This window comes from Schistocerca cancellata, chromosome 5 (assembly GCF_023864275.1).
Source record: "Schistocerca cancellata isolate TAMUIC-IGC-003103 chromosome 5, iqSchCanc2.1, whole genome shotgun sequence".
NCBI lineage: Eukaryota > Metazoa > Arthropoda > Insecta > Orthoptera > Acrididae > Schistocerca > Schistocerca cancellata.
This window is the reverse complement of record NC_064630.1, coordinates 265690605-265713367: the sequence shown is the minus strand read 5'-3', so window position 1 is coordinate 265713367 and position 22763 is coordinate 265690605. Positions and strand designations below refer to the sequence as shown.

Sequence of the window (22763 nt, the reverse complement as noted above, 5' to 3'; positions counted from 1 at the left end):
TTGAAATAAAATACAATATAGTGCAGTGAATTACATTATGTACTTACTTCTTTCATTGTTGGGATGATAGCTTTATATTTAAACACCATATTGGCAACAGGTTGGTGTTAAATTATGAAGAACCAGTGTATCAGTAGAATAAAATAGTGACATTGACTAGAATCACTTAAGCAAGCACACTGCCAATTACAATATGTTATGCACATACATATGCATGTGTTTGTTGTGTCACATTTGTAACATCAACTAGGTGCACATCAGCATAAAGTGCTCTTACTGCTGTCATTGGTGGTAAGGCTGGTCACTGTAGCACCATTTCCTGGTCATGGTATGCCACTTCCAAGTGCTGTAATATCAGTAATGTTTCTGACGCACATTCTCCAGAGCTAGAGGTCAGATATATCCCCATCAAATTATTTCTTGTTATGAAAGGGTACAAAAACTAGGCTTGGATTTTGTTTTGACTGGAATTCAAAAGCAGTTACGCTTACCTGGGATATAATGCAATTTTAAACACTGAAGAGACTGCTTTGTTACTAATATTGTCAGCTAGAGCAAATTAGGGTACTGAAATGTGTAGTGTCCACAACATGCAATATTTCCATACATAAATTTAAGTTGTTCATTATCTTCTACACTTGAACATAATTTTTTGATGACTTATTAGGTTGTATTGATGCAAAAAATTAATATTATGAATTACATTTTATTGTGATATATTTTATACAAAAATCTCTGCTTTAAAGTCTGAAGCATTAGAAGAAAGTCAGAAGTTCAGAATGTACAAAAATTAACAGAATTGAAAAAAAAAAAAAAAAAAAAACTCATCACTGAATCTGCTTCCTGATTCAACCATTAAAACTGGTTGTGTGCCATCTCTCCCAATGCCCCTAGCAAAATGAGACATGTTTAGAATTTGTAACAGTGCGACAAGAAAAAAAAAGGAGGAGGAGGGAATATCTGAGATCGTAACTCTCCATAAATGAAGAGCATTCATTCTCACATGGAGGGAAATATTACTAATGTGTTGTACTTCAGATTTTTTCATATTTTTAAGTATATCAAGTCTTGGTACAATTAAACCTCATCAATTATGTTAAAATTTAAATTACATTATTAAAATACAATGCAAAAAATTCCTGTGATTTATACAAGAGGCACCATTATTCCACTTTATTTATACACCAGTTTTATTTGGTATTTGCTTACTTCAAAAACCAGATTAAATTTTGTAACAACAGAACTTAAGAGCAACATTATTAGATAAAGATGATTTTTGTTCTGACCAGTACTGAATAAGAATTACACCTACTTTATCACTAGAAATTTAAAAAAATATCACAGTCTATATGGTTGGAATGTGAATATGTACAAGGTGACAGGAAAGTAATGAGTAACAACAACAATCAGGTTTTTTGTTCTCTTATTCTTCTAAGCAAATATAATATACAACTATATTTATTATAATATAATTTGATTTTCAGTTACTGTACATCTCATTCCACTAAAACTGGAACGGGTTAATATATTTCCACAATATCTGGAAAATAATATCAACCAAAAATATTAAATGTACCTTGTGTAGAGAATAATAAACATTGCCATTTTCTAATTAATTCAAAAACATTAAAAATACACACAGAGTTTAAACTTTCCACATTCAGACTACTTAAACTAAAGCATCCCAAAGGGCAGCGAGTCATCTCTTTATAATATTTACACAAATCTTGTTACACTATGGTACAATTATACAGTAAATCTCTCTCTCTCTCTCTCTCTCTCTCTCTCTAACACTAATGTGCGCGCCCACACACACACACACACACACACACACACACACACACACACACACACACACACAAGGTAAGATTCAACAGAAATTTCCAGTGCACACCAGTCTTTCTCACATACACCTACAAAACAGATGCACTTGGAATGGCTCACAATTGCCAGGCAATCTATAAATAAAACAATTCCTGACAACAGCATACACTAGTATTCACTATGTCAAATTGTCAGTGAAGACAACGAAAACACACTCATACGCACATAATACAGCTCACTCTATTCCGCTGAAAGGTGCCTCACTGTGTGAACAGCACCACACCCGTACTGTTGCGAGAAGATGAGCAGTCCCTCTGACAGCACATCCAGTACTTACAAAAAAACAAGTGTCTCTCCCTCTCTCTCTCAGTCCAACAAGAAGCCAATAGTCTCTCTCCCACATACAGAAGTGTACGCTACAATCGCAGCCTGTGTATAAGCTAGGCGCACTTCACTTTGGTGGGTACGGATTGATGACCGTTGCGGCCACGGCTGCCGCCTGCTGGCTCGCTAGCACAGCCGCTGCAACCAGAAAAGAGGTATATTAGCACCGGCTTTGGTAGTGCATTTCTATCAATTCCCCTCCCCTAAAACTGCCTGCTATTATCAGTCTCAATCCATAAATATTTCCCTGAACCACAAGGAAAAAAATTTTACTTCCGACCGACAAACGATCCGTGCGCCGAGATACAGGCAGATTACTTAGAAAGATATATATACTGTCATCTTCAGTAGATAAATAGGCACTACATTCCTTGTATATTGTGCATCTCTTTCTTATTAGATCTGCCAACCTCGTAAACTGTCTAAAGGTATATTCAACTAGTAATACAAACATATTACACGTCTAAATGCACATTTTACTCAGTTACAATGGAATTGAAAAATCCAGCGCACCATCAGTCAAGTAATACAAGTAAATGGCAGTGTTTACTGAAAGCAAAAGCGTAATTTACAGTTGCTTCGACACAAATGGAAGACTAAATTATTGGTGCCACAAATTTAACAACTTCGAAGCGACGTGAAAAATAAATCTTTTTTAAAATACTCTGGACAAATTAATTCGATAATTTATCCTTGTACAGCAATTTTATACTCATTACAGACGAGGCACTCTCCAGTCTTAGGCAGTGACTTACACACACTAAACACCAACTTCAGTTCGAATACATTGCAAATGCGAGAATAAAGAACTGGTGCCCACTGCTTCGCAATAATGCCACAAGTTATATCACAGACTTCTCTAAAATGCTACATAATTTTATCGCGAGAACAATATACACAGCATCGCAACGACTTCTTTTGGTAACAAAATACGACTGTGAGCTCTCCAGAACGAGGGTGCGTAAGTAGGTGCCACCAATATGGTGTACTACAGACGAAACGTGCCGCACTTTACGACAACGACTAGCTACTGCCGGAGGTAACCCCGGCCACCTACTGTCACGGCCTGACCATGGGCTTACCTCCGTAAGGTGTGGAGTACTGGCTAGCCAACAAAGGGTAGCCCAAGCCGACGTGCGTGTGGTGGTGCGTGTGAACGTGGCGCTGCGGAGGAGGCGACCGCGCTTCCTTCCCATCACCGCCATTGCCGGTTGCAGCGGCCACCTGCTTGCCTGGTGGTGCCGGAGGTACTGGTCCCGGCGGTGCACCGGCCGGTGGCTGCCCTGGTGCCACTGCTTGCTGTGGCCCACCGGGAGGCAACGGTCCTACCGGACCCGACGGAGATGCTGCCGAAGCTGGTGCCTTTGGTGTAGGTGATTTTAGGGCTCGTTCTTGCAACTCGTGTATTTTGTGTGTGCTGGCATATGCATATTGACTTGCATGATGCTGCAGGAGATCTAAAGCTTTAGCAGGTCCAGAAGGAGGCCTCGACAGGTCTTCTGGTGCATGAGGATACCTCGGCAACTGCGGATGCAGGTAGGGATTGGCTCCATATGGACCAGGGACCAGGACACTGCGATATACAGTATGACTTGGGTCAAATGGTAGTGCTCCATAATGCGGGGGTTGCATGTATCCAGGGTGGATGTATGCATAGGAAGAGGTGGGCGGAGGTGGAGGGCCTTGGGTCTCCATTGTTGGTTTAACTCCTTCTTGCTTCACTTTCTCTTCTTTCTTCTCTTCAGGAAGCTTGTCTTTATGCTTATGGCTTGGACTGGACAACGTAGCAGGTTTAGGCAATGGACCTGGTGGCTTAACAGATGGCTCTGATACACCCTGTGGCTCCTTGCGACGTGGTTGCTGCTGCTGCTGTTGCTGCTGCATAGGTGGTGGTGGTGGCGGCGGTGGTTGCTGCGGCTGCTGCTGCTGTTGTTGCTGTTGCTGCTGCTGTTGTTGTTGCTGCTGCTGCTGCTGTTGCTGGTTTTGTTGTTCAGGATAGAGGTAAAACCGCCGTAAGTCTTCCTGTTGTTGCTGCTGCTGTTGCTGCTGCTGCTGCTGCTGTTGTTGCTGTTGTTGTTGTTGCTGTTGTTGCTGCTGCTGCTGTTGCTGCTGCCGTGAATAAACGTAAGAGTTCATCTGATTTTTCATTTCGATACTCTCTTTAAGAATCTGGTGATTTTCATTTTGGTGCTTTTCTTTTATACCTGCACTTGCCTCATTTTTCAGCTTAGCTGGATTAGGGACTTGAATTGGACTCGGAACTGATGGCAGTGGTTTTGTATGTTCAATAGGACTTGGACTTTTGTCATCTTTGCCTTGCAGTTCCTTAATTTTGTCATCCGGCTGCATTGCTGTCATAGGATAATTAGTCTCCAGGCCATATGGATATCCATGAATGTATGGGTAAGGATAATAGTGAGGCTGCATTGGTTTTTGCTGGTACTCATTACTGTTAGTACTATCTTTTTTGTCCTTTTCGGGTACTTTGCTATCAATAATTTTCTCCCCATTGTCTTTTGGTTTTCCATCCTGTACTGAAGGTACAAGATAAGGAGGTTGCCCAAAGAAAGGATACATGCCATAATGGGGAATGGAATGGGGTGAGGGACCCTGTCCAACATCTCCTTTCTTGTCTGCACTTTGAACTTTTCCTTTGCTGTCACCAACTTCTGATTCAAGAACTGGTGCCGCATCATCAGATATGTCAGAGTACGCTGGACTTTGTACATCCTCACGATTAGATGGATCCAAGCCAAAACTGGGTTGTTCAGGTTGTGGGTGTGGACTTCCTGCAGGAGATTTTCTATTTTTCTTCTTGTGCCCTTGGAGCTTAGTCCTATCTTTCTTGTCATCAGGCATGAGGGAAGCTGTAGATTTCACTTTGAACTGTGGTGGTTTTGCCACTGATGGCAGTTGTGTCTGTGCAAGAGGAATTGATTGTGGCTGTGGAAGAGGCTGGCTTTGAACCTGGGTCTGTTGCAATGGTGGTTGCGGAACAACTTGCTGCTGCTGCTGTTGCTGTTGTTGTTGCTGTTGCTGTTGTTGTTGTTGTTGTTGTTGCTGCTGCTGTTGCTGTGGTGGTGGAGGAGCAGGCTGTGGTTGTGGTGGCTGTGGCTGCAATTGCGGCTGAGATTGCACTGGAGGTGGTGGTTGAGTCTGAGATACATTCTGCTGGGTTGGTGGTGGTGGAGGAGGAGGAGGTGGTGGCGGTGGTGGAGGTGGTTGTGGCTGAGTCTGACTGGGAGGCACAGCAACATTCACAGCCCGAATGGCTGACACGGGAGCACCGTTTCCACTTACGCTTGTTGGAGGCAAAACTTGTTTGTTATTGCAGAAAACACCAACCGAAAAGTCTTCCACAGGTGGCACAAATCTTAAGACACCAGGTTTCACCAAATTCTTTGTTTCAGGACTCGAAACAGCACCCATAGGAGGCACTGGTGTTGACACCAGTTCTGGTGGAGCAGTTGAAGCCTGTGGAGGGACAGCAGGCGGCAGCTGCTGAGGTGTAGGTGGAGTCACTATTCCACTCTTTGGTGTCGCCGGTTGACTTGGAGGCTCCTGAGTAGCTAATGCCGGAGATGGACTAGCAGCATTCTGAACTGTACCATTCACCATTTCCTCTTTTCTTTGTGGTTGTACTTCCGGTTGCTTCTCTGGTGACTTGAGAGAAGGTGCTGGACTGGGACTTGGTGCCTCAGCATTGCTCTCATCATTCTCTGATGTGCTGGCAGCATCCTTGGTGTCATCATCTTCAGCTGACCCATGGGCATGTGACTGATGGTACTTCAGCCCATTGATATGCTTGTACTTTTTCGAGCAATTGGGTTCTGGACACTCCAGCAATACAGGTGAGGAAGGAGGACTGCTGCTTCCCCCAGATGGGGTTGGTGGTGGAGGTACTCTCGTTTTCTTTGCCGAAGTGGGAGATTCTTCTTCAGGAGAACGACCTTTTCTTTTGTTATTGGTTTCAGGTCTTGGAGAAACAAAAGGTGTTGGGGAACCCGTACCAGCTGTCCCTGCACCAGAATTATTGGATCCACTAGCAGCTCCTCGTCTCCCTTTGGCACCACCATTTCTTAATTTACTATGTACAGATGACCGGGTTTCTGTGAAGTTGCTCAAATCTCCTCCTGGGGTTGTACTTGCTGCAGCTCGTCCCCTCTTCCCTCTTCCTTTGGGCGTCCTCGCATCCAGGTCACTTGTTGGTGAATCACAAAACCTGTAAACAGTTAATTGCCATATAAGTGCTAAGGTTGATCTGAATAACATATTACAAACATAAAATTATATTGAAGATTTTACATTATAAAGTTCACAACGCAACCTTGAAATCAAGTAATCAAATGCATTAGAGACATGTGCCATGCAAAACTGTTTATCATGGAGTCATCAGCAATTAATCCTAATCACAACTTAATTCTTTAGCTCCATGTTTAAATCAAGTGATCTGAAAGAAGCACACAATGACCTGCTAATGACACAAGAAAGATATAGCAACAAAGTTCAGGCTGTATCTGTCACCATATCCCAGATTCGGTTTCTCGTATCCACCTAATTTCTTAACTGGCAATATTATGTACACTTTTAGACTTGTCATACAATTTACTAATTTATCTATACTATTATATAAAGACAAGTCGTCATTCAACGTTATTACCAAAAATTTCAAAAAATACTTGCAATTTACTTCGAATTTTTACACTATAATCTAATGAACATGCAAATGAGAATGTACTGGTTTTAGTTAAAACTGACTGCATGTGCAGCTTCAGTTTCTTTCTCTCAGTCAGTTTCACCTACAAGAGAGGGGCATGTATACCCTTAGACAAATTGTTTCTGCCAAATACGTTCTTTCTTATATATATTTCCAAACAAAAACTGTGTACACAACAATGTGCTGTTATGTTTATAGAAAGCAGGAAAGTTGTATTTATGGCTTATTAGCTTATAATTATCCTACTACTACTACGATTACAGAATCTGAATCGTCCGAAACTTTGTAATCCTACCCATTCACAGACTAAAAGTATGTAAAATACTGTCACTTAAGTTACCATCAACCAATTTATTCATTTGTTTTAAGTGACTTCAATCCTCAATCAGGTTTCATTTCCAATAACAATAAACAAGGTTCAAGGTCAGAGACAGCAGTAAGAAAGAACTGGGGGCGGGGGTCATAAAGAGGGGGAGAATGAGATGGACAGAGAGTGCGGATGTTGTACACAGAGAGGGAAGAGAAGATGATACACAGAGAGAGGGGTGGAGGAGGGGATTGGCAAAGAGAGGGGAGGGGATGACATGGGCAGAGAGATCATGGGGAAAAGGAGTTTAGGATATATATCCAATTCACAAACAAAGCATTCCCTCATACACTAGTTATTTAATAAAATCACAATCAAACAATGAGGCAGCTAAGCAACAAACGTATTACAATACTGTCATTCAAATTATAATGATTTTGTTATTCAGGAGTAAATTCAGTAGCAATTGTGGAAGCTCCTTTATTTTTGTCATTTAAACTGAACAGCTAAGCTTAGTGGTAAAGCAGGATCCTCAAAAGCAATGAAAGGATGAAGGGCTGGAATTAACACCACAAGAGCCAAAATTTCACTTATGACTGTGAACTTTCACTAAAATGTTTCACTGAGATTTATACTCTCATATTCTATGACAGACAGAATTTACAAGATTTTTGGAAACACATTTACCTTGGAGGTGCCCAATCATGCCGCGTACAGTCTAACAGTGTGCCAACGTAAGTCTTGCCTCGCCACGTCACATTGACAACAAGAACACCTGAAACGTACAAGAATTCTATAGAGTGAACAATTCAAAAGAATTGGTAATGAATTGGTAAGAATTTACTTGATACCCAACAGTTCAAAGACAAACAGCAAAACAAAATATTTGAAAGTAACTGGTGTCAATTTTCAGAAAATGTACAACTGAAACTAAAATTAAGTAGACTAGAGACAACTAGACAGCTGCATGAAAATTTACACATGAGAATTTACTATAAAGAGAAAATCTTCCAGAATGTATTGGGTACTAGCATCAACAAAATATTTACATACACCACGAAAAAGTCATTACCTGATAGCTTCAATAACAACAAAAATACACAGGGTGTTTCAAAAATACTTTTGCAAACTTACTTTCGGGACAGCTCACACACACACACACACACACACACACACACACACACACACACACACACACACACACACACACACAAAATCACTGTTTATGGCTGCCGAGTCTGGCCTCGGTAGACAGAGACAGTGGTGATGTGTGCGAGCTATCCTTTTTCATCTTACTGCCTTCTACTGAAAAAATGCTCATAGCTCTTAAGGTAGGTGCTTTACAGCCCATGTTTACTACACCTTTTTCTTGTTTTGGTATGATGACGTCCTCCTCAAACTTTTGTAAATGTGTTTTTGAAACACCCTGTAAAATAATCAAAAGATAATCAACACCACAACTTTTGTCTATATTTGGAGCTTTCAACTACATGAAATGGCCTTTACTATGACATCACTTGGGAGGAAAAGTTCTTTACCACATACTTGATTGAAAGCGGAGAGAGGTTACTACGACACATTCCCCTATTATCCAAGAATAGCTGACATGGTATTGGAATAAAATGTGTGTGTGTGTGTGTGTGTGTGTGTGTGTGTGTGTGTGTGTGTGTGTGTGTGTCATGGGAGGGGGGGGGGGGGGGGCGTTAAATTATAGATGGAGACCAAAACTTAACTACTGTAAGCATGTTTAAACGGATATAAACTGCAGAAGATATGCAAGGGTTATCAAACCAGCTTTAAGGTATCATCTTAGCAACTATATTCTCAATCAGTCCATCCTAGAACAAAATAATCTCAAACTGAAGGTGTTATTCAGCACATGTTTGCTGGAGGTTGGTGGTGTTAAATTATTGCAATAGTATTGTCTTATGAAGAGAGTGCCTTGCCACAAGACCCATTCAGCAGACTGAGATCAACACTACTGAGAAGAAATCAAGAGGATGACGTTGTGATAGCTGGGAAAGATACCACAAGGATCTAAAACGTACAAAAGTCAACTTGTATCAAATATATAAACAATAACTGTAGACGGACAAGCCACAATGAAGGAAAGTCATCCAGAATTGCTGTGCAACTTGCTGGAACAGAGAAATTATACTGAGTGACAAGACAGTTTCTTTACAGGGAAAAAGGTACCGACAGCAGTCCTTTGGGACAGAGGTCTGTTCACAGAAGTGTATACACTAACTGATGTTTCTGAATAAATTTATTACATAACGAAATTTGTTGTAAATAATGTTGCTGTCTTTCAGATCAACAGCTCAGTTCACAGAATCAATACCAGAAATAAAGAATCTATATAGAAAGTTAATACCGCTTAACACAGAAGGAAAATGTCCATCACTTAGAAAGATATATTTTCAGTAACTTGGCAGAAATAATAATACTAATAAGAGAGACCTGAAGGATCTATCAGTAACCAATGATGGATTTATAAGTCAAACCAGTTGATACATTAACAAAACAACATATTGAGAATTACATGTAACTTCAGACTTCCATGCCTCTTCAATAGAATAATGAGGCCTCAGTATGGAAACTTTTGTTTTAATGCTCTTGGAATTATTTGCAGACTTTCACAGTTCTACATTTACATGTATGCAATGGCTAAGACATTTCTGAACAATATCATTCCTTCCAAGAGGGTCGGTTTAGCAAGTAATGCAGATAGCCATTTTGAAGTGTGGAAAGTGGGTTGGTTGATCCCCATCGGATTAGGGAAGGATGGTGAAGGCAGTTGGCCATCCTCTTTCAAAGAAACCATACCAGCATTTGCCTGAAGCAATTAAAGGGAATCATGGAAAACCTAAATCTGGATGGCCAGAGACTGGTCTGGACTACTGTCATGTGAGTCCAATGTGTGGAAAGTAGGAGAGAGGTACTGCCAGAAATAAACCTGTGAGGTCGGGTCACATGTCATGCTTGCATAGCTCACTTCGTAAGACCATTGCTCGTTAATGGCAAGGTTCCAGTTCAAGTCCAAATCTGGCACACTGTGCTCATCTGCCAGATGTAAAAACACATGTATAAGTTTTTATTTCTTCTGCATCCTTCAAAAACAATTGACATGGTCTCTTTGGAAATAGTATTAGCATGTAAATTCTTTTGTAATTATGCATTAATTTTTTTCGTTCTGACAGCATTTTAAACATCCTTAATGTTGTTCTGCTCACAAATCTATAAAAGCAGCAGTATATCAGACCTAATCAATGTAATGGGCATGATTACGCTTTACACTGTCACCAGGAAACTGACAAGGAATGCTGCTAGTTGCTGAAATACACCAAAAGGGCAATTACTGAAAACAGTTCAAAGGAAACAACACAGATTTCTCATTGTATTGCCATGAAACAACACTCAAAACATTTTTTGATGGTAAAAGTTAATTTTTGTAATGTTATAATCAAAAGTAATGCACCACTATCTCCACAGCTCCAAAATGGCACACAGTGTTTCAAATTTCTTCAAACTACTGAAGAAGCAATTTGTGCTTTCAGTAAGTCACAAATGAAAGTAAGCAGACAATCACAGAATAGCTATAGGCATTACTAATGTGGTGCAATGATTGAGCAAACGTTTTGAACAGCATTTTGATTCTCTTGAAAAGCAATGAGTTCTGGTGATACACTCTAGTACACCACTGGGTAAATGTGTTTATAACAAAGTTCTTTATGATAACAAAGAAAATCAATTTTGACAATATAATGTAATTGTATAGATAAAAAATCTACTCACCAAGTGGCAGCAGAACACACACGTAAAAGAAAATTATAATTACGCAATCTCTTTGGAGCCAATGGCTCCTTCTTCAAGCAGAAGGGTTGAAGGGGAAGATACAGGGTTTACAAAAAGGACTGGAGAGATCTAGGAAAATGGGTAGATTTTAGAAAACTCACCCAGAACCGCAGGTCAGGGGAGACTTACCAGACAGGATGAGAACGAAAGGGTAGACTTACCATACAGGATGAGAAGGAAAGACTTTCCTTCTCATTCCGTCTGGAAAGTCTCCCCCTGACCTGGGGGTCTGGGTGATTTTTCCACAATCTGCCTCCTTTCCTAGACATCTCCAGTCCTTTTCCTTTCCCCCTCTTCCTTCCCCTCCAAACCTTCTGCCAGAAGGAGCCACTGGCTCTGAAAGCTTGCGTAATTATAATCTTCTTTTATGTGTGTGTTTGCACTACTTTGTGAGTAGAAATTTTGTCTTTCCAGTTACATTATAAAGTTCTTTGTGAGAACTCTCATAACTACATTTTTAATTTATGAGGTCACAGCACACAAGTATGGAGCTGAAACCACCAGTAGCTTGTAGAAGGTGGTATCTGAGTGTGGACGAGGTCAGCTACCACTGACAAAAACAAACAACTGGTTTTCCAATAGAGCTGTGTAGCTGACTCCTGTGTAAAGTACTGGAAGTGGCCAGCCTTCGCGCAGAAGTAAATATAATCAGCTTCAGTAATGAACTGAGAGTACAATCCAGTATGATACCACTGTGTTCCTCTTTGTAAGCATCACTCAATGTGAGAGTTATGAGTTCCTGTTAGTTGGCCAATGTACACATGTTAATATACAGGAGTTTTACATTGAGACCAAAAAGCTCATTTGTATTTGTGACATCATGTTGCTTCTCAATTTATCAATCAATGAACAACATCAATCTAACACCCTTATGCTTCATTCCCTTCATAGCATACGAAATTCAGAGGTTCGAAAATAAATATCATACCCATGTGTTCCATGAAATTCCATGTTATGTATACAATGGCTTACAACTAATAAGCCGGCTGGAGTGGCCGTGCGGTTCTAGGCGCTACAGTCTGGAGCCGAGCGACCACTACAGTCGCAGGTTCGAATCCTGCCTCGGGTATGGATGTTTGTGATGTCCTTAGGTTAGTTAGGTTTAATTAGTTCTAAGTTCTAGGCGGCTGATGACCTCAGAAGTTAAGTCGCATAGTGCTCAGAGCCATTTGAACCATTTTATAACTAATAATACAACTGACAGGAAAAATATCTCCCTGAAATTCTGTATTATGTATACACTGTCTTACAACTAATACACAACAGACAAAAAAAAATCTCAAAACCAAGAAAGAGTTGTGAATATAAAAGAATGTTGGCAGAAATGTTTCTATATGTGGAATATAGTGTCTACCCAAACTGCACATCAGTCGCATAAGAATGGTGCTACTAAAACCACTAAAAAGATGCAAATCAGGTTTGCTTTAAGTACACACAGTAACAATTGTGAGTGTTAATTACTTTGAGACTGGTTGTGGTGAGTTGATGTTAGCCCAGATTTCCTTTAAGGCAACAAAGACACCTCACTGATTTTGAACGAGGTCATGTAATAGGGCTATGAGAAGCTATCTGTTCCTTCTGCAATGTTGCACAAAAACTTGGTAGGAATGTATCCATTGCACATGATCGCTGGCAGTGGAGCTACGAGAATGTACGGTTAAAAATAGAGTTGGCTTCGTAAGGCCAGGTGGATCTGCCGTGAGGGAAGACCTTAATGTTCAGTGTATGGCTCTTTCTAATCATACTGCACCTCCAGCAGTAATTTTAGCAGCAGTTGGCACCACAGTGACACAACAAACTGTTACAAATCAATTTCTTTGAGGACAGCTCTGAGCCAGACGTCCTGTAACGTGCGTTCCACTGACACTAAACCACCACCATTTGCGACTTCAGTGGCATCGAGTGAGAGCTCATTGGAGGGCAGGGTTGAGGTCTGTTGTGTTTTCAGATAAAAGCTGGTTCTGCCTCAGTGCCAGTGAGGTGGAGGTTTGGATGAGGTCACTTGAGGGCCTGCAACTATCCTGTCTGCGTACTAGATCTACACCTGGAGTTAAGGTCTGGGTTGTGACAGTAGGAGCACACTTGTGATTATCCCATGCACCCTGACTGCAAATTAGTACATCAATCAAGTGATTCAACCTGTTGTGCTACCATTCATGAACAACATCCCAAGGGGTGTTTTCCAATAGGATAACGCTCATCCATATACTGCTGTTGTCACCTAAAATTCTCAAAAGGATGTCTGCATTTTGCCTTGGCCTGGCCTGATCACCAGATCTGTCTCCAGTCAAGCACTTGCGGGTCATCATTGGACGAAAACTCCAATGTCATCAGCAAATAGCACTAACCTTCACTGTACTGACTCATAAAGTGCACCAGGCATGGAACACCATTCCACAAACTGATATCCGACACCTAAACAACACAATGCATTCTTGCATTCAACATTCTGGCAGTTGCACCAGTTATTAATGTATCGACATTCCACATCTCTCACTTACATTAACCTGCGATCTTGCAATGTTAATCTATTAAGTATGTTACCGACACAATTGTACTCCCAAAATCTCTATCAGTGCATATTACACAAAAGTCATGTTGTGGATCAAGAAAATAGCAATACCATCCAACAATAACGAGTGAACTTATGATACCCCAAGTTGGAATTATTCCATTTGTTATTACTTCAATTCTTGATGATAACAAACTTTTTATGATCTTTATCTTAAAATAACACAGTTACTTGGTTTATATGTGGCACATTATTTCAAAAATGTCATCTAGGATGAATTTCATTTAGATTCATTGATCAGGCTTTTATTTTTAATGTTAATTCTTTTAAATGTGTTTTTCATGAAAGTGTTACTAATAAAAGGTCTGCACAATTAAACTTTTTGCTGCAGCACAACCTTGTTAGCAAATATTTTGTAAGTTAATACATATTTCTGAGCATAGTGACACCACTCATTATAAAGACTTGCATTCCAATTTTTCAGTAATGTAGTTAAAATTCTGTGAAACTGATTTACTTACAAGATAATTAATAGTGAAGCTCAGAAGAATTTCCATTTTCCATTCAAGATCTAATCTTTGTGCCATTATACTTTTGTCGTCCTAATTTTTATGCACAAGATGGTATACTTCATTAAACAATTATGCCATTAATTAAGATTTTTTGCATAATTTTAAATATGGTACTTATATTTGTAAATGTGGTATTCTCAATTTGGATGCATAACATGGTTTCATAAACTTTTCTAATTTCCTAGGCCACCACCTATTTCACAAACAAAATTTTTATCAATACTTACAGTCCATCTTGAGTAGCAAAATCCAACCTCACAAGTTTCTAAAATAACAATTTGTTCATATGCCAGTCTTTATGTAGTTGGACATCACCCAAAAAAGTCAAGATACAGTTGATCCAGTAACCGAGAAACACCTATGACAACTCCCGGACGTGTTAGCAACCACGTAACTTCTAAGTGTAACTATTAGATACTGAGTCTGGACTCAAATAACATAAAGATTTGTATAGTGATTGGTTTATCAATTGACTCTTTCACTGATATGACTTTATTGAAAACATTACTGTGTGTACTGCTCTTTCTCATTATCCTACCACTGTGTTAAGCCTTTATTATGTTCACTGATTTTTGTGCCACTTCTTTGAGAAGGTGGTACTACATTTATGTTTGGAGATAGCAGTGTGAGGTACAAAACATGGATGTAAAACTGTCTCTGGCCATCACATCATTTATAGAGTTAATAAATGAGGAAAGAGCCACTTAACTATAACAAATGTGTAGTGTATATCATTTACATTATCACAGAAAACTGTTTTCAGCTATTTAACCAAGACAAGACTCCAAAGCCTTAACAAGATGTGCACGTAGGGAACTGATGCAAGTTATAAAATACTGATGTAATTAATGCTATAATTTGAATGTTTGTGAAGTTCTCAGTATTTTAAGCAATAAGTGAAAAACCTCATCCTTAACTGTTTTCATTTTCAGTACAACAAATGCTACTGGAAGAAAGAGGCGAGCTGTTCAAATAGATTAACTCACATACAAAACACTCATAGACACTAACTGCACAAAGTAGAGAATGAAATTTCAGATTTCAGCAATAAACGAAAGAAGCACAGCTGTTCATGAAGCTCAGGGACTTCCAGAAACCAACATGAGATTAAACACAAACTTTTTATGCAACAAATTTAACATCATCAGTTACTGGGTGATTTATAACAAGGACAAGGAAGTCTGTGCAGTATGACAAGATTTGTTATTCCTAAAAAACTGGCATCACAAAAAAATTACGATACTTTCATGACAGAAGGGAATATAAAAAGTGAATGTAACAAAAAATTACTAACTCCCAGCTATTACTGGTATCACGGCCTCTAGTCACGATAACAACCTCTACTCTGTGAGGAAGAGAGTCAACAAGTATCATCGCGAGTTCAAGCTGAAGCCCTTCACAGATGCTCATATTTCATAGAGCTCCCTAACTGCAGGGAAGTTGATTACTACATTTCACTCACTGTTCAAAATACTCCCACAAATTTCCCATGGTATTAAGACCAGTTAATTTAGCCTTCAACAGACTAGGGATGTATTATACAGCCCTTTCGAATGAAGCTAATCTTGGAAGATAAACTCATCGTGAAGGTGCAAAACAAAGCACACAATATCACTGAGAATTTGAAATAAACTTCACTTTCCAACAAGCTCAATGAGTGGTTCCAAGTCACAATATGAAAAACATCCTCCGAAATTTCACGGAATCACTAACAACCAAAACTACACCCTACACACAGTGTGGGTTATACAAGCTGTCAGTGCGCTCCAACATCTATTATAACTTGAAAAGAAGCACAACTGTGACTCGTCTGACCACATCACATGCATTAAGTCAGTTATCTTCATTCTTTATCTTCAAACTTAAAAATAACAACTTACCACCCTCTGTCTCATGCCACACAATTCCTTCGAGTGTGACACTGGTGCCCGGCTCACACGGTCCCAGGCAATCTGGCTCTGTGATGGTGCCCACACTCGTACCGACACACACATCCAACATGTCCTGCAACAAAAGACAAAATAGTAGTAAGTGTTCACAGGGGGTCAGTGATACAACTCACTGAACCTCTGAAATTTTACTGTAATACAGTAGTCTATACAAAGCCTAATAGCATCAGCTGAGGAGTTAGTTAACTATGTGCCAAACTAGCAGTCAATACCTGCTTCCCACACGATATTTGTAGACACACTTGTATAAGAATCTGTCATACTTTAGGTACACTTTGGAAAAAATCACAAATATGAGCCATTGTCTTGGCGAAAGCTACATTTGAACTGGTTCATAATGTGAGACTTAAAAATGTGTTAAAGGTTAAACCACATTCCATCAGTGCTGCATACTTCTACCAAGATTAAAATTTATTTGTATATCACAGCTGTCAGGTTTATGCTTTAGAGGCCATAATCAAGTGACATCAAGAAGCAGTGAAGTATGTCATCTGTCATATTCTTGAATTCTTGAGGATCAGCTACATGTTTCGAACATGCTATGTTGGAACCATGGTTTAAGTTTTAAGGTCTTACCCACTGTGGAAGTGGAGAACAAAAGCAGTTCATTAGCAACACTTAAAAGCCTAATAGTAGTTTATTTGATTGACAAATATGATTAATAAAAGAAGTGTGAGTGTGTGGCAGGGGGAGGGGCGGGGGGGGGGGGGAGGGGGGAGTGGCAGATAAATATTTTTTAGGCGTGACAAAAAAAAAATGGAAGTGAGATCACATCGGCCTTTTTTCTTTTGACCCAGACCACACAACTCTGGCATTCTTCTTTCCTGGTCATACCTTTAGGGCTGGTTCGCGTCACCCAGCTCGCACTCTTCTCACATGACATACTGAAAGTGCGGGATCATGGCAGTCAGGTAGCTGCAGCATTTCTTAATTTGCAAAAAGCATTTGCCTCAGTATCACATGTATGCTTATTACAACATTACCATCAAATGTGGTATGAAGCGAAATTTGTGACTGAATTGACGCCCCCCCCCCCTTTTTTTTTTTTTAAGGGAGGAGTTAGTTTGGACCTTCAGGTGTCCCCCAGAGGAGTGTGTTGGGGCCTTGCTGTTCATGTTATATGTTAATGACATAGTTGACGATATTAATAGTAACATTGGGCTTTTCACGGATGATGTCACTATCTTTAATGAAGAACTGCCTGGAAGAAGTTGCATAAATATTCAGACAGATCTTCCCAGAATTTCAAAGTGGTGCAAAGATTGGCACCTTGCTTTAAACATTCAGATATGTAAAACTGTGTACTTCACAAAACGAAAAACATACTTTCCTATAACCATAATATCAATGAGTGACAGCTGAAACTGGCCAACTCAAATACCCAGGCTGTAACACTTTCTAGGGATATGAAATGGAACAATCACACACAATTTGCCATGGATAAAGCAGGTGGTACATTTCGATTTATCGGTAGAATACTTAGGAAATGCAGCCAGTCATACTAATCACTGGTGCCTCACATCCAAGAATATTGCTCATGTGTGTGACTTCTGTATCAACGGGCGATATTGAACATATGATAACAGGCTTGTTTGACAAGTGGGAGAGCGTCACAGAGATGGCGAATACACTGAACTGGCAGGCTCCGAGCAAGCCTATTTACAATGCTTCAAACAACGTTTTTAATCATGATGATAGAAATATACTAGAATACCCTATGTGCTGTTTCCGTAGGGATCGTGAAGAGGGGATTAGTGTTTCATGTCCCATCAACAATGACATTATTAGAGACAGAGCACAAGCTTGGATTAGGGAAGAACGGGGAAGGAAACCAGCTGTGCCCTTTCAAAGGAACCATCCCGGTATTTGCCTGAATCAATTTAGGGAAATCATGGTAAACTGCCGGACATGGATTTGAACCATCATCATCCCGAATGTGAGCCCAGTGAGCTAACACCAATGCGCCACTTCACTCGGTGGGATTGTGAAGCCAAGACTAGATTAATTACAGCATGCACAGAGGCCAAGCACTTTGCAGTTGTCTGCAGAGTATAGATGTAGATGCATGCCAATAATTTAGTCAAGTGCTGAGTGGTTTAGTGTGAGGAAAGTGTAAGTAGGCGAGTGTGGATTCGGACGTGGTCTAGTTGATTGACAACCACTGAGTGCTATAAAGTGCGTTTTCACAACAATATGGACAACGTGGGAGAATAAAGCAATAAATTGTGATGTATGGCTTATATATGACAAGGTTAGGGAAAAAAAAAAAAACAGGAACACAATAATGATTTGCTCGGAGACAGTTGCAACGGGCCTCCAGCCAAAGGAAGCTATATTGGCACACAATATTGGCAAGTATCCCCAACCACTGCGCCCTGTTCACTGACTGCATGGTGGCTGGTGGGGCACGTAATTTGAGGCCATGCTTTCCATTTAACTAGTAAGAGCACGCCAAATTATTTTTGTTAACTGCTCAGTCATGTAAGTTTTTCTGAATAAGGGCTGCCAGATTTTCTGTTGAACAATGTTCATTTTTTTAAATGGCTCTGAGCACTATGGGACTTAACATCTGAGGGCATCAGTCCCCTAGAACTTAGAACTATTAAACCTAACTAACCTAAGGACATCACACACATCCATACCCGAGGCAGGATTCGAACCTGCGACCGTAGCAGTCGCGCGGTTCCGGACTGAAGCGCCTAGAACCGCTCGGCCACCACGGTCGGCCGTCATTTTTTTTTAATTAAGCTGACACAGAAAGTAAATGAAATCAGGATTATTATTATTATTATTATTATTATTATTATTATTATTATTATAAGTGCTCACAGCTCTTGCAGTATGCGTTTCAGATCTCAGGATTATTAGACACCTCTTTCTTGATTTGATCAATACTTCCTCCTCCCAAAATATTTAAAGCGAAAACCTTGCAATAGAAGAGATCTGTTCCACAGTATCGAAGATGAAGAAGTGCTTACACCTCTTCGTGACCCGTGATATTACATGGCCATTCGTGGAGTGAAAATATTGTATAAGAATGTTTCGCGATCTACACTGTACCATTCGTTTTACTTTTTACATCTGATTCCTGAATGGATTTTGATTAAAGCTCACACTTCTTCAGGTGTGTATATCAGGGCCCATGTTTATTAGACTTTTTTGCTTATTTCTGTGCGAGGAACCTGCCTCTAAGGTTTGTCGTTTTTTATTTTTTTTATACCTTATATAACCTACACTGACTTGTTTATTTTCAATCCTTAAACTGTTACAAGGATAACATAATGTAAACTAGTCTGAATTGCATCAAGTCACAGTATTTTCCCTTATTGATATTTTTCCTCCCTTTTTCGACATCCTGAGTATTCCCTTTTGATCCGCCGAGATTACGACGAAACTGCCACGTAAGTAAGTAGTTTACCTTCAACATTCCTACCTTTTTTGCCATGATTGAACCATGCAACACTCAGTTTTAAACTCGGGTTCCAATTTAAACTGCTGTTGCTATTTCTGCACTTGCACTCCATCAGTTCTTTCTGACGACGAATCAATTTGTAAAAATGCTTCGCGAATTGCAAAACGTACAGTAAGAACAACATATTGTTTCGATCGACTTCTGCCTCGCTACTGAAAGCAGGTCTCTCAACTTAGCTCTCTTCGGACTAAAAATTAAATTTTTAATATCAACTAAGTTTACAAGACTGCTTCACACACACTTGCTCAATGAGCAGACTATATTGAATGAAATATTACACGTTTCTGTGTAATCGGGTTTTGACGTACCCCGGCAAGATTTAATCGGGTATAGTGTTTTCGACAGGATACCTGGAAAATGTGGTCCGTACGCATTTAGCTACTAACTCGCCCCGGGGGACTTGATCTAGTGGATGCCGTAGCCCCACATTACAATCACCCTTTTTTATTATTTTCCCAGTTCAACCGCGTAGCGAAAAGAGGAGACGGCAGGAGCTGCGTCCGGAACAGCGATCGATAGCAGAGTCGAGCGCACGCCGCCACATGCCTACGGACCCCATTCTGACCAATCCACAGTGCCTTCTCACGAATTTTCTCGCACAATAGTGTGATTTCGCTAAACCATTTTCCTACATCTCGATAGTCGTTTAATAAATGAAATTAATGTCGTGTGGCTACGAACCTAGTGCAACCCTTTCTATTTTATGCTATTGAAGGGTCTTCCTTTTCAGTTTAACCGCGCCAAGCGGCTTATCTGACCTCACGAGTCTGAGTCGACCTCGTCCTGGATAACACCACCACAGAAACGTAGTCAGCGACAAAGCGGAGGCGCTGGATTACTGGCGCACGAGGGTCGCAATTCCTTCTCGCTTGACTTATTGGGTCTCTATTATCTGTTCAAGAAGATTCATTTTGTTGGGGAAAGTTGACCCATTTCAATATTGTATGTAGTTAAAAGCAGGCAGAAATTTAGCATCTACATTGCTGGTTAACACATAAAAGTAACGCTCCTCTTAACCTGGAGGATGGTTTTAAAGCGACGCACCACTTTACTAGGCGTGGACCAAATCGTTCGGTATACGTACGCTATTTGTCCGTATCTGTTACACGTTCCGCCTTTCCTCGGACTGGTATTTCTGTGTGTTGAGAGCAAGGATTCGAGTTCGGCTTGTGCTGATCTGTTCCAATCTGAATAACATACGAGAGGTGTTCAATAAGAAATGAAATACTTCCTTCTGAAAGCAGGTTGGTTTTATTCAGAATTCGAGTACGCCATTTCATTCCCCACTCTTCTGACTACAGCATTACGGGAGAGCATGCGTAACGACATGTTCCCAACTCTACTGGTCGACACCGGAGCGAACGTCTTGCTGCATCAATAACCTCCCTATCATTTAGGTACTGCTTCCCGCGCAGTGCATCCTTCATTGAGCCAAACATAAGCCAGTCTTCCGTTAGACTGCGAAGAACACAGCGGGTACACACGTTGGTGTACCCCAGCTGGTGGGCGAGTGCGTCAGCATAACCAACAGACGTGCAGTTGTGCAGCGAGGTGTTTGTCATCCGTCGATTATCTCGAATGAGTGTGTCCGCAAGTTCCAACATTGCAGGAGGCGTAACTGTGTGCTTGCCGACCAGCACGAGGGAAATCAGGCAGGCGTCGTCGACCTTGTGATGACAGACGCTTCGCGCAAGGGCTCACCGTGCTTCTGTTCATTGCCAAAGTCTCCGTAGCCATGTGCAAGCGTTTATCAGTATCTACGATGGTTTTCTTTCTCTTCAAATGAAATAAATGTCTCTGGATAATGGGGCCCGGGGTTCGATCCCCGACCGGGCTGTGGATTTACTCTGCCCGGGGACTGGGTGTTTGTGTTCATCATCATCATCATCAACAACATCATTCGTGACAGAGGGTAGATTGGACTGTGAAAACAATTGGACTGGGTCAAAATTGGGACTTTGTACGGGCGCTGATGACGGCGCAGTTGAGCGCCCTACAAACCAAACATCATCATCCAAATGAAATTATGACAGCTTTCTGCTCGGAAAGCACCTCCATTACAGACGCCATCCTGAAGGCTTCGTATAGCGGCGCCACCCATCGAACTTCATAAAGGGGCTGCAGCGGGAATATTCCACGATATCCCACAACAAATTCCTCAGTTTTTTCACCGAAGCTGGCCGAGAAAAAGAAGTCTTGCCCGCGTATTTACCCGTTGTAAGCGTTGTTGCACACAGTGACATTGGTTTTAAGTGTAAATCTTATATGATTGCCTGTGCATGAAAATACCCACAGGAATTTCGTAAAATTAGAATCTTGCTTCAGTTATTCAGGTACATCACGTGCAGTTACCCATTATAGAAGCAAACTTTGACACAGTTTGCATGACGAACAGGACGCGCTACAGATCGCGAAATATCGAAGTTGGATTTGAGAATTCTTTATGTTGAACGTTTTATACTTGTTTGCTTCCCTCTTTCCATTCTAACTAATGAGGAGGTATTGAATAGAACTGGGGAGAAGAGGAGTTTGTGGCACAACTTGACTAGAAGAAGGGATCGATGGGTAGGACATGTTCTGAGACATCAAGGGATCACCAATTTAGTACTGGAGGGCAGCGTGGAGGGTAAAAATCGTAGAGGGAGACCAAGAGATGACTACACTACGCTGATTCAGAAGGATGTAGGCTGCAGTAGGTACTGGGAGATGAAGAAGCTTGCACAGGATAGAGTAGCATGGAGAGCTGCATCAAACCAGTCTCAGGACTGAAGACCACAACAACAACAACAACAACAACAACAGAGCAAAGGAGGCAATATTTTAAAGTCAGGCAAGTTTTGACGTCGTTCTCTTTCAATTGGAACTTAACGGCAACAATGATTCTGGATAAATGTGTGTGTGTTTCTAACAACTGTTTCCACGTTAGTTACCATATAATGCACCGCAAAAGTCATCATCTGACGTCGTATCTGTTACGGCCTCAAATACAGCAGATGAACACACACACACACACACACACACACACACACACACACACACACACACACATAATCGCGGCTAGTGGATGTTTCTTATAGAATTCATATCAGACCTTGATTTTTTTTATTATTTTTATTTAATGCAAGGACTCTACGAGAATGAAGACGCTTACTTAATCACCACTGGCAACTT

The 22763-nt window shown here is 40.6% G+C and overlaps 1 protein-coding gene across 1 annotated transcript in view; it reads right to left on the bottom strand.

Annotated features, from left to right (window-relative positions):
- Window positions 1-686: 686 nt before the first annotated feature.
- The window catches only part of LOC126188481 (zinc finger protein 608), a 285013-nt gene continuing 262936 nt past the window's right edge, over window positions 687-22763 (bottom strand). The window contains exons 4-7 of the mRNA XM_049930085.1: window positions 16052-16175; window positions 7920-8007; window positions 3291-6430; window positions 687-2346 (exon numbers count right to left, since the gene is read on the bottom strand). Coding sequence (XP_049786042.1) covers window positions 2276-2346; window positions 3291-6430; window positions 7920-8007; window positions 16052-16175 — 3423 coding nt within the window. The 3' untranslated portion in view covers window positions 687-2275. The remainder of the gene's footprint in view (window positions 2347-3290; window positions 6431-7919; window positions 8008-16051; window positions 16176-22763) is intronic.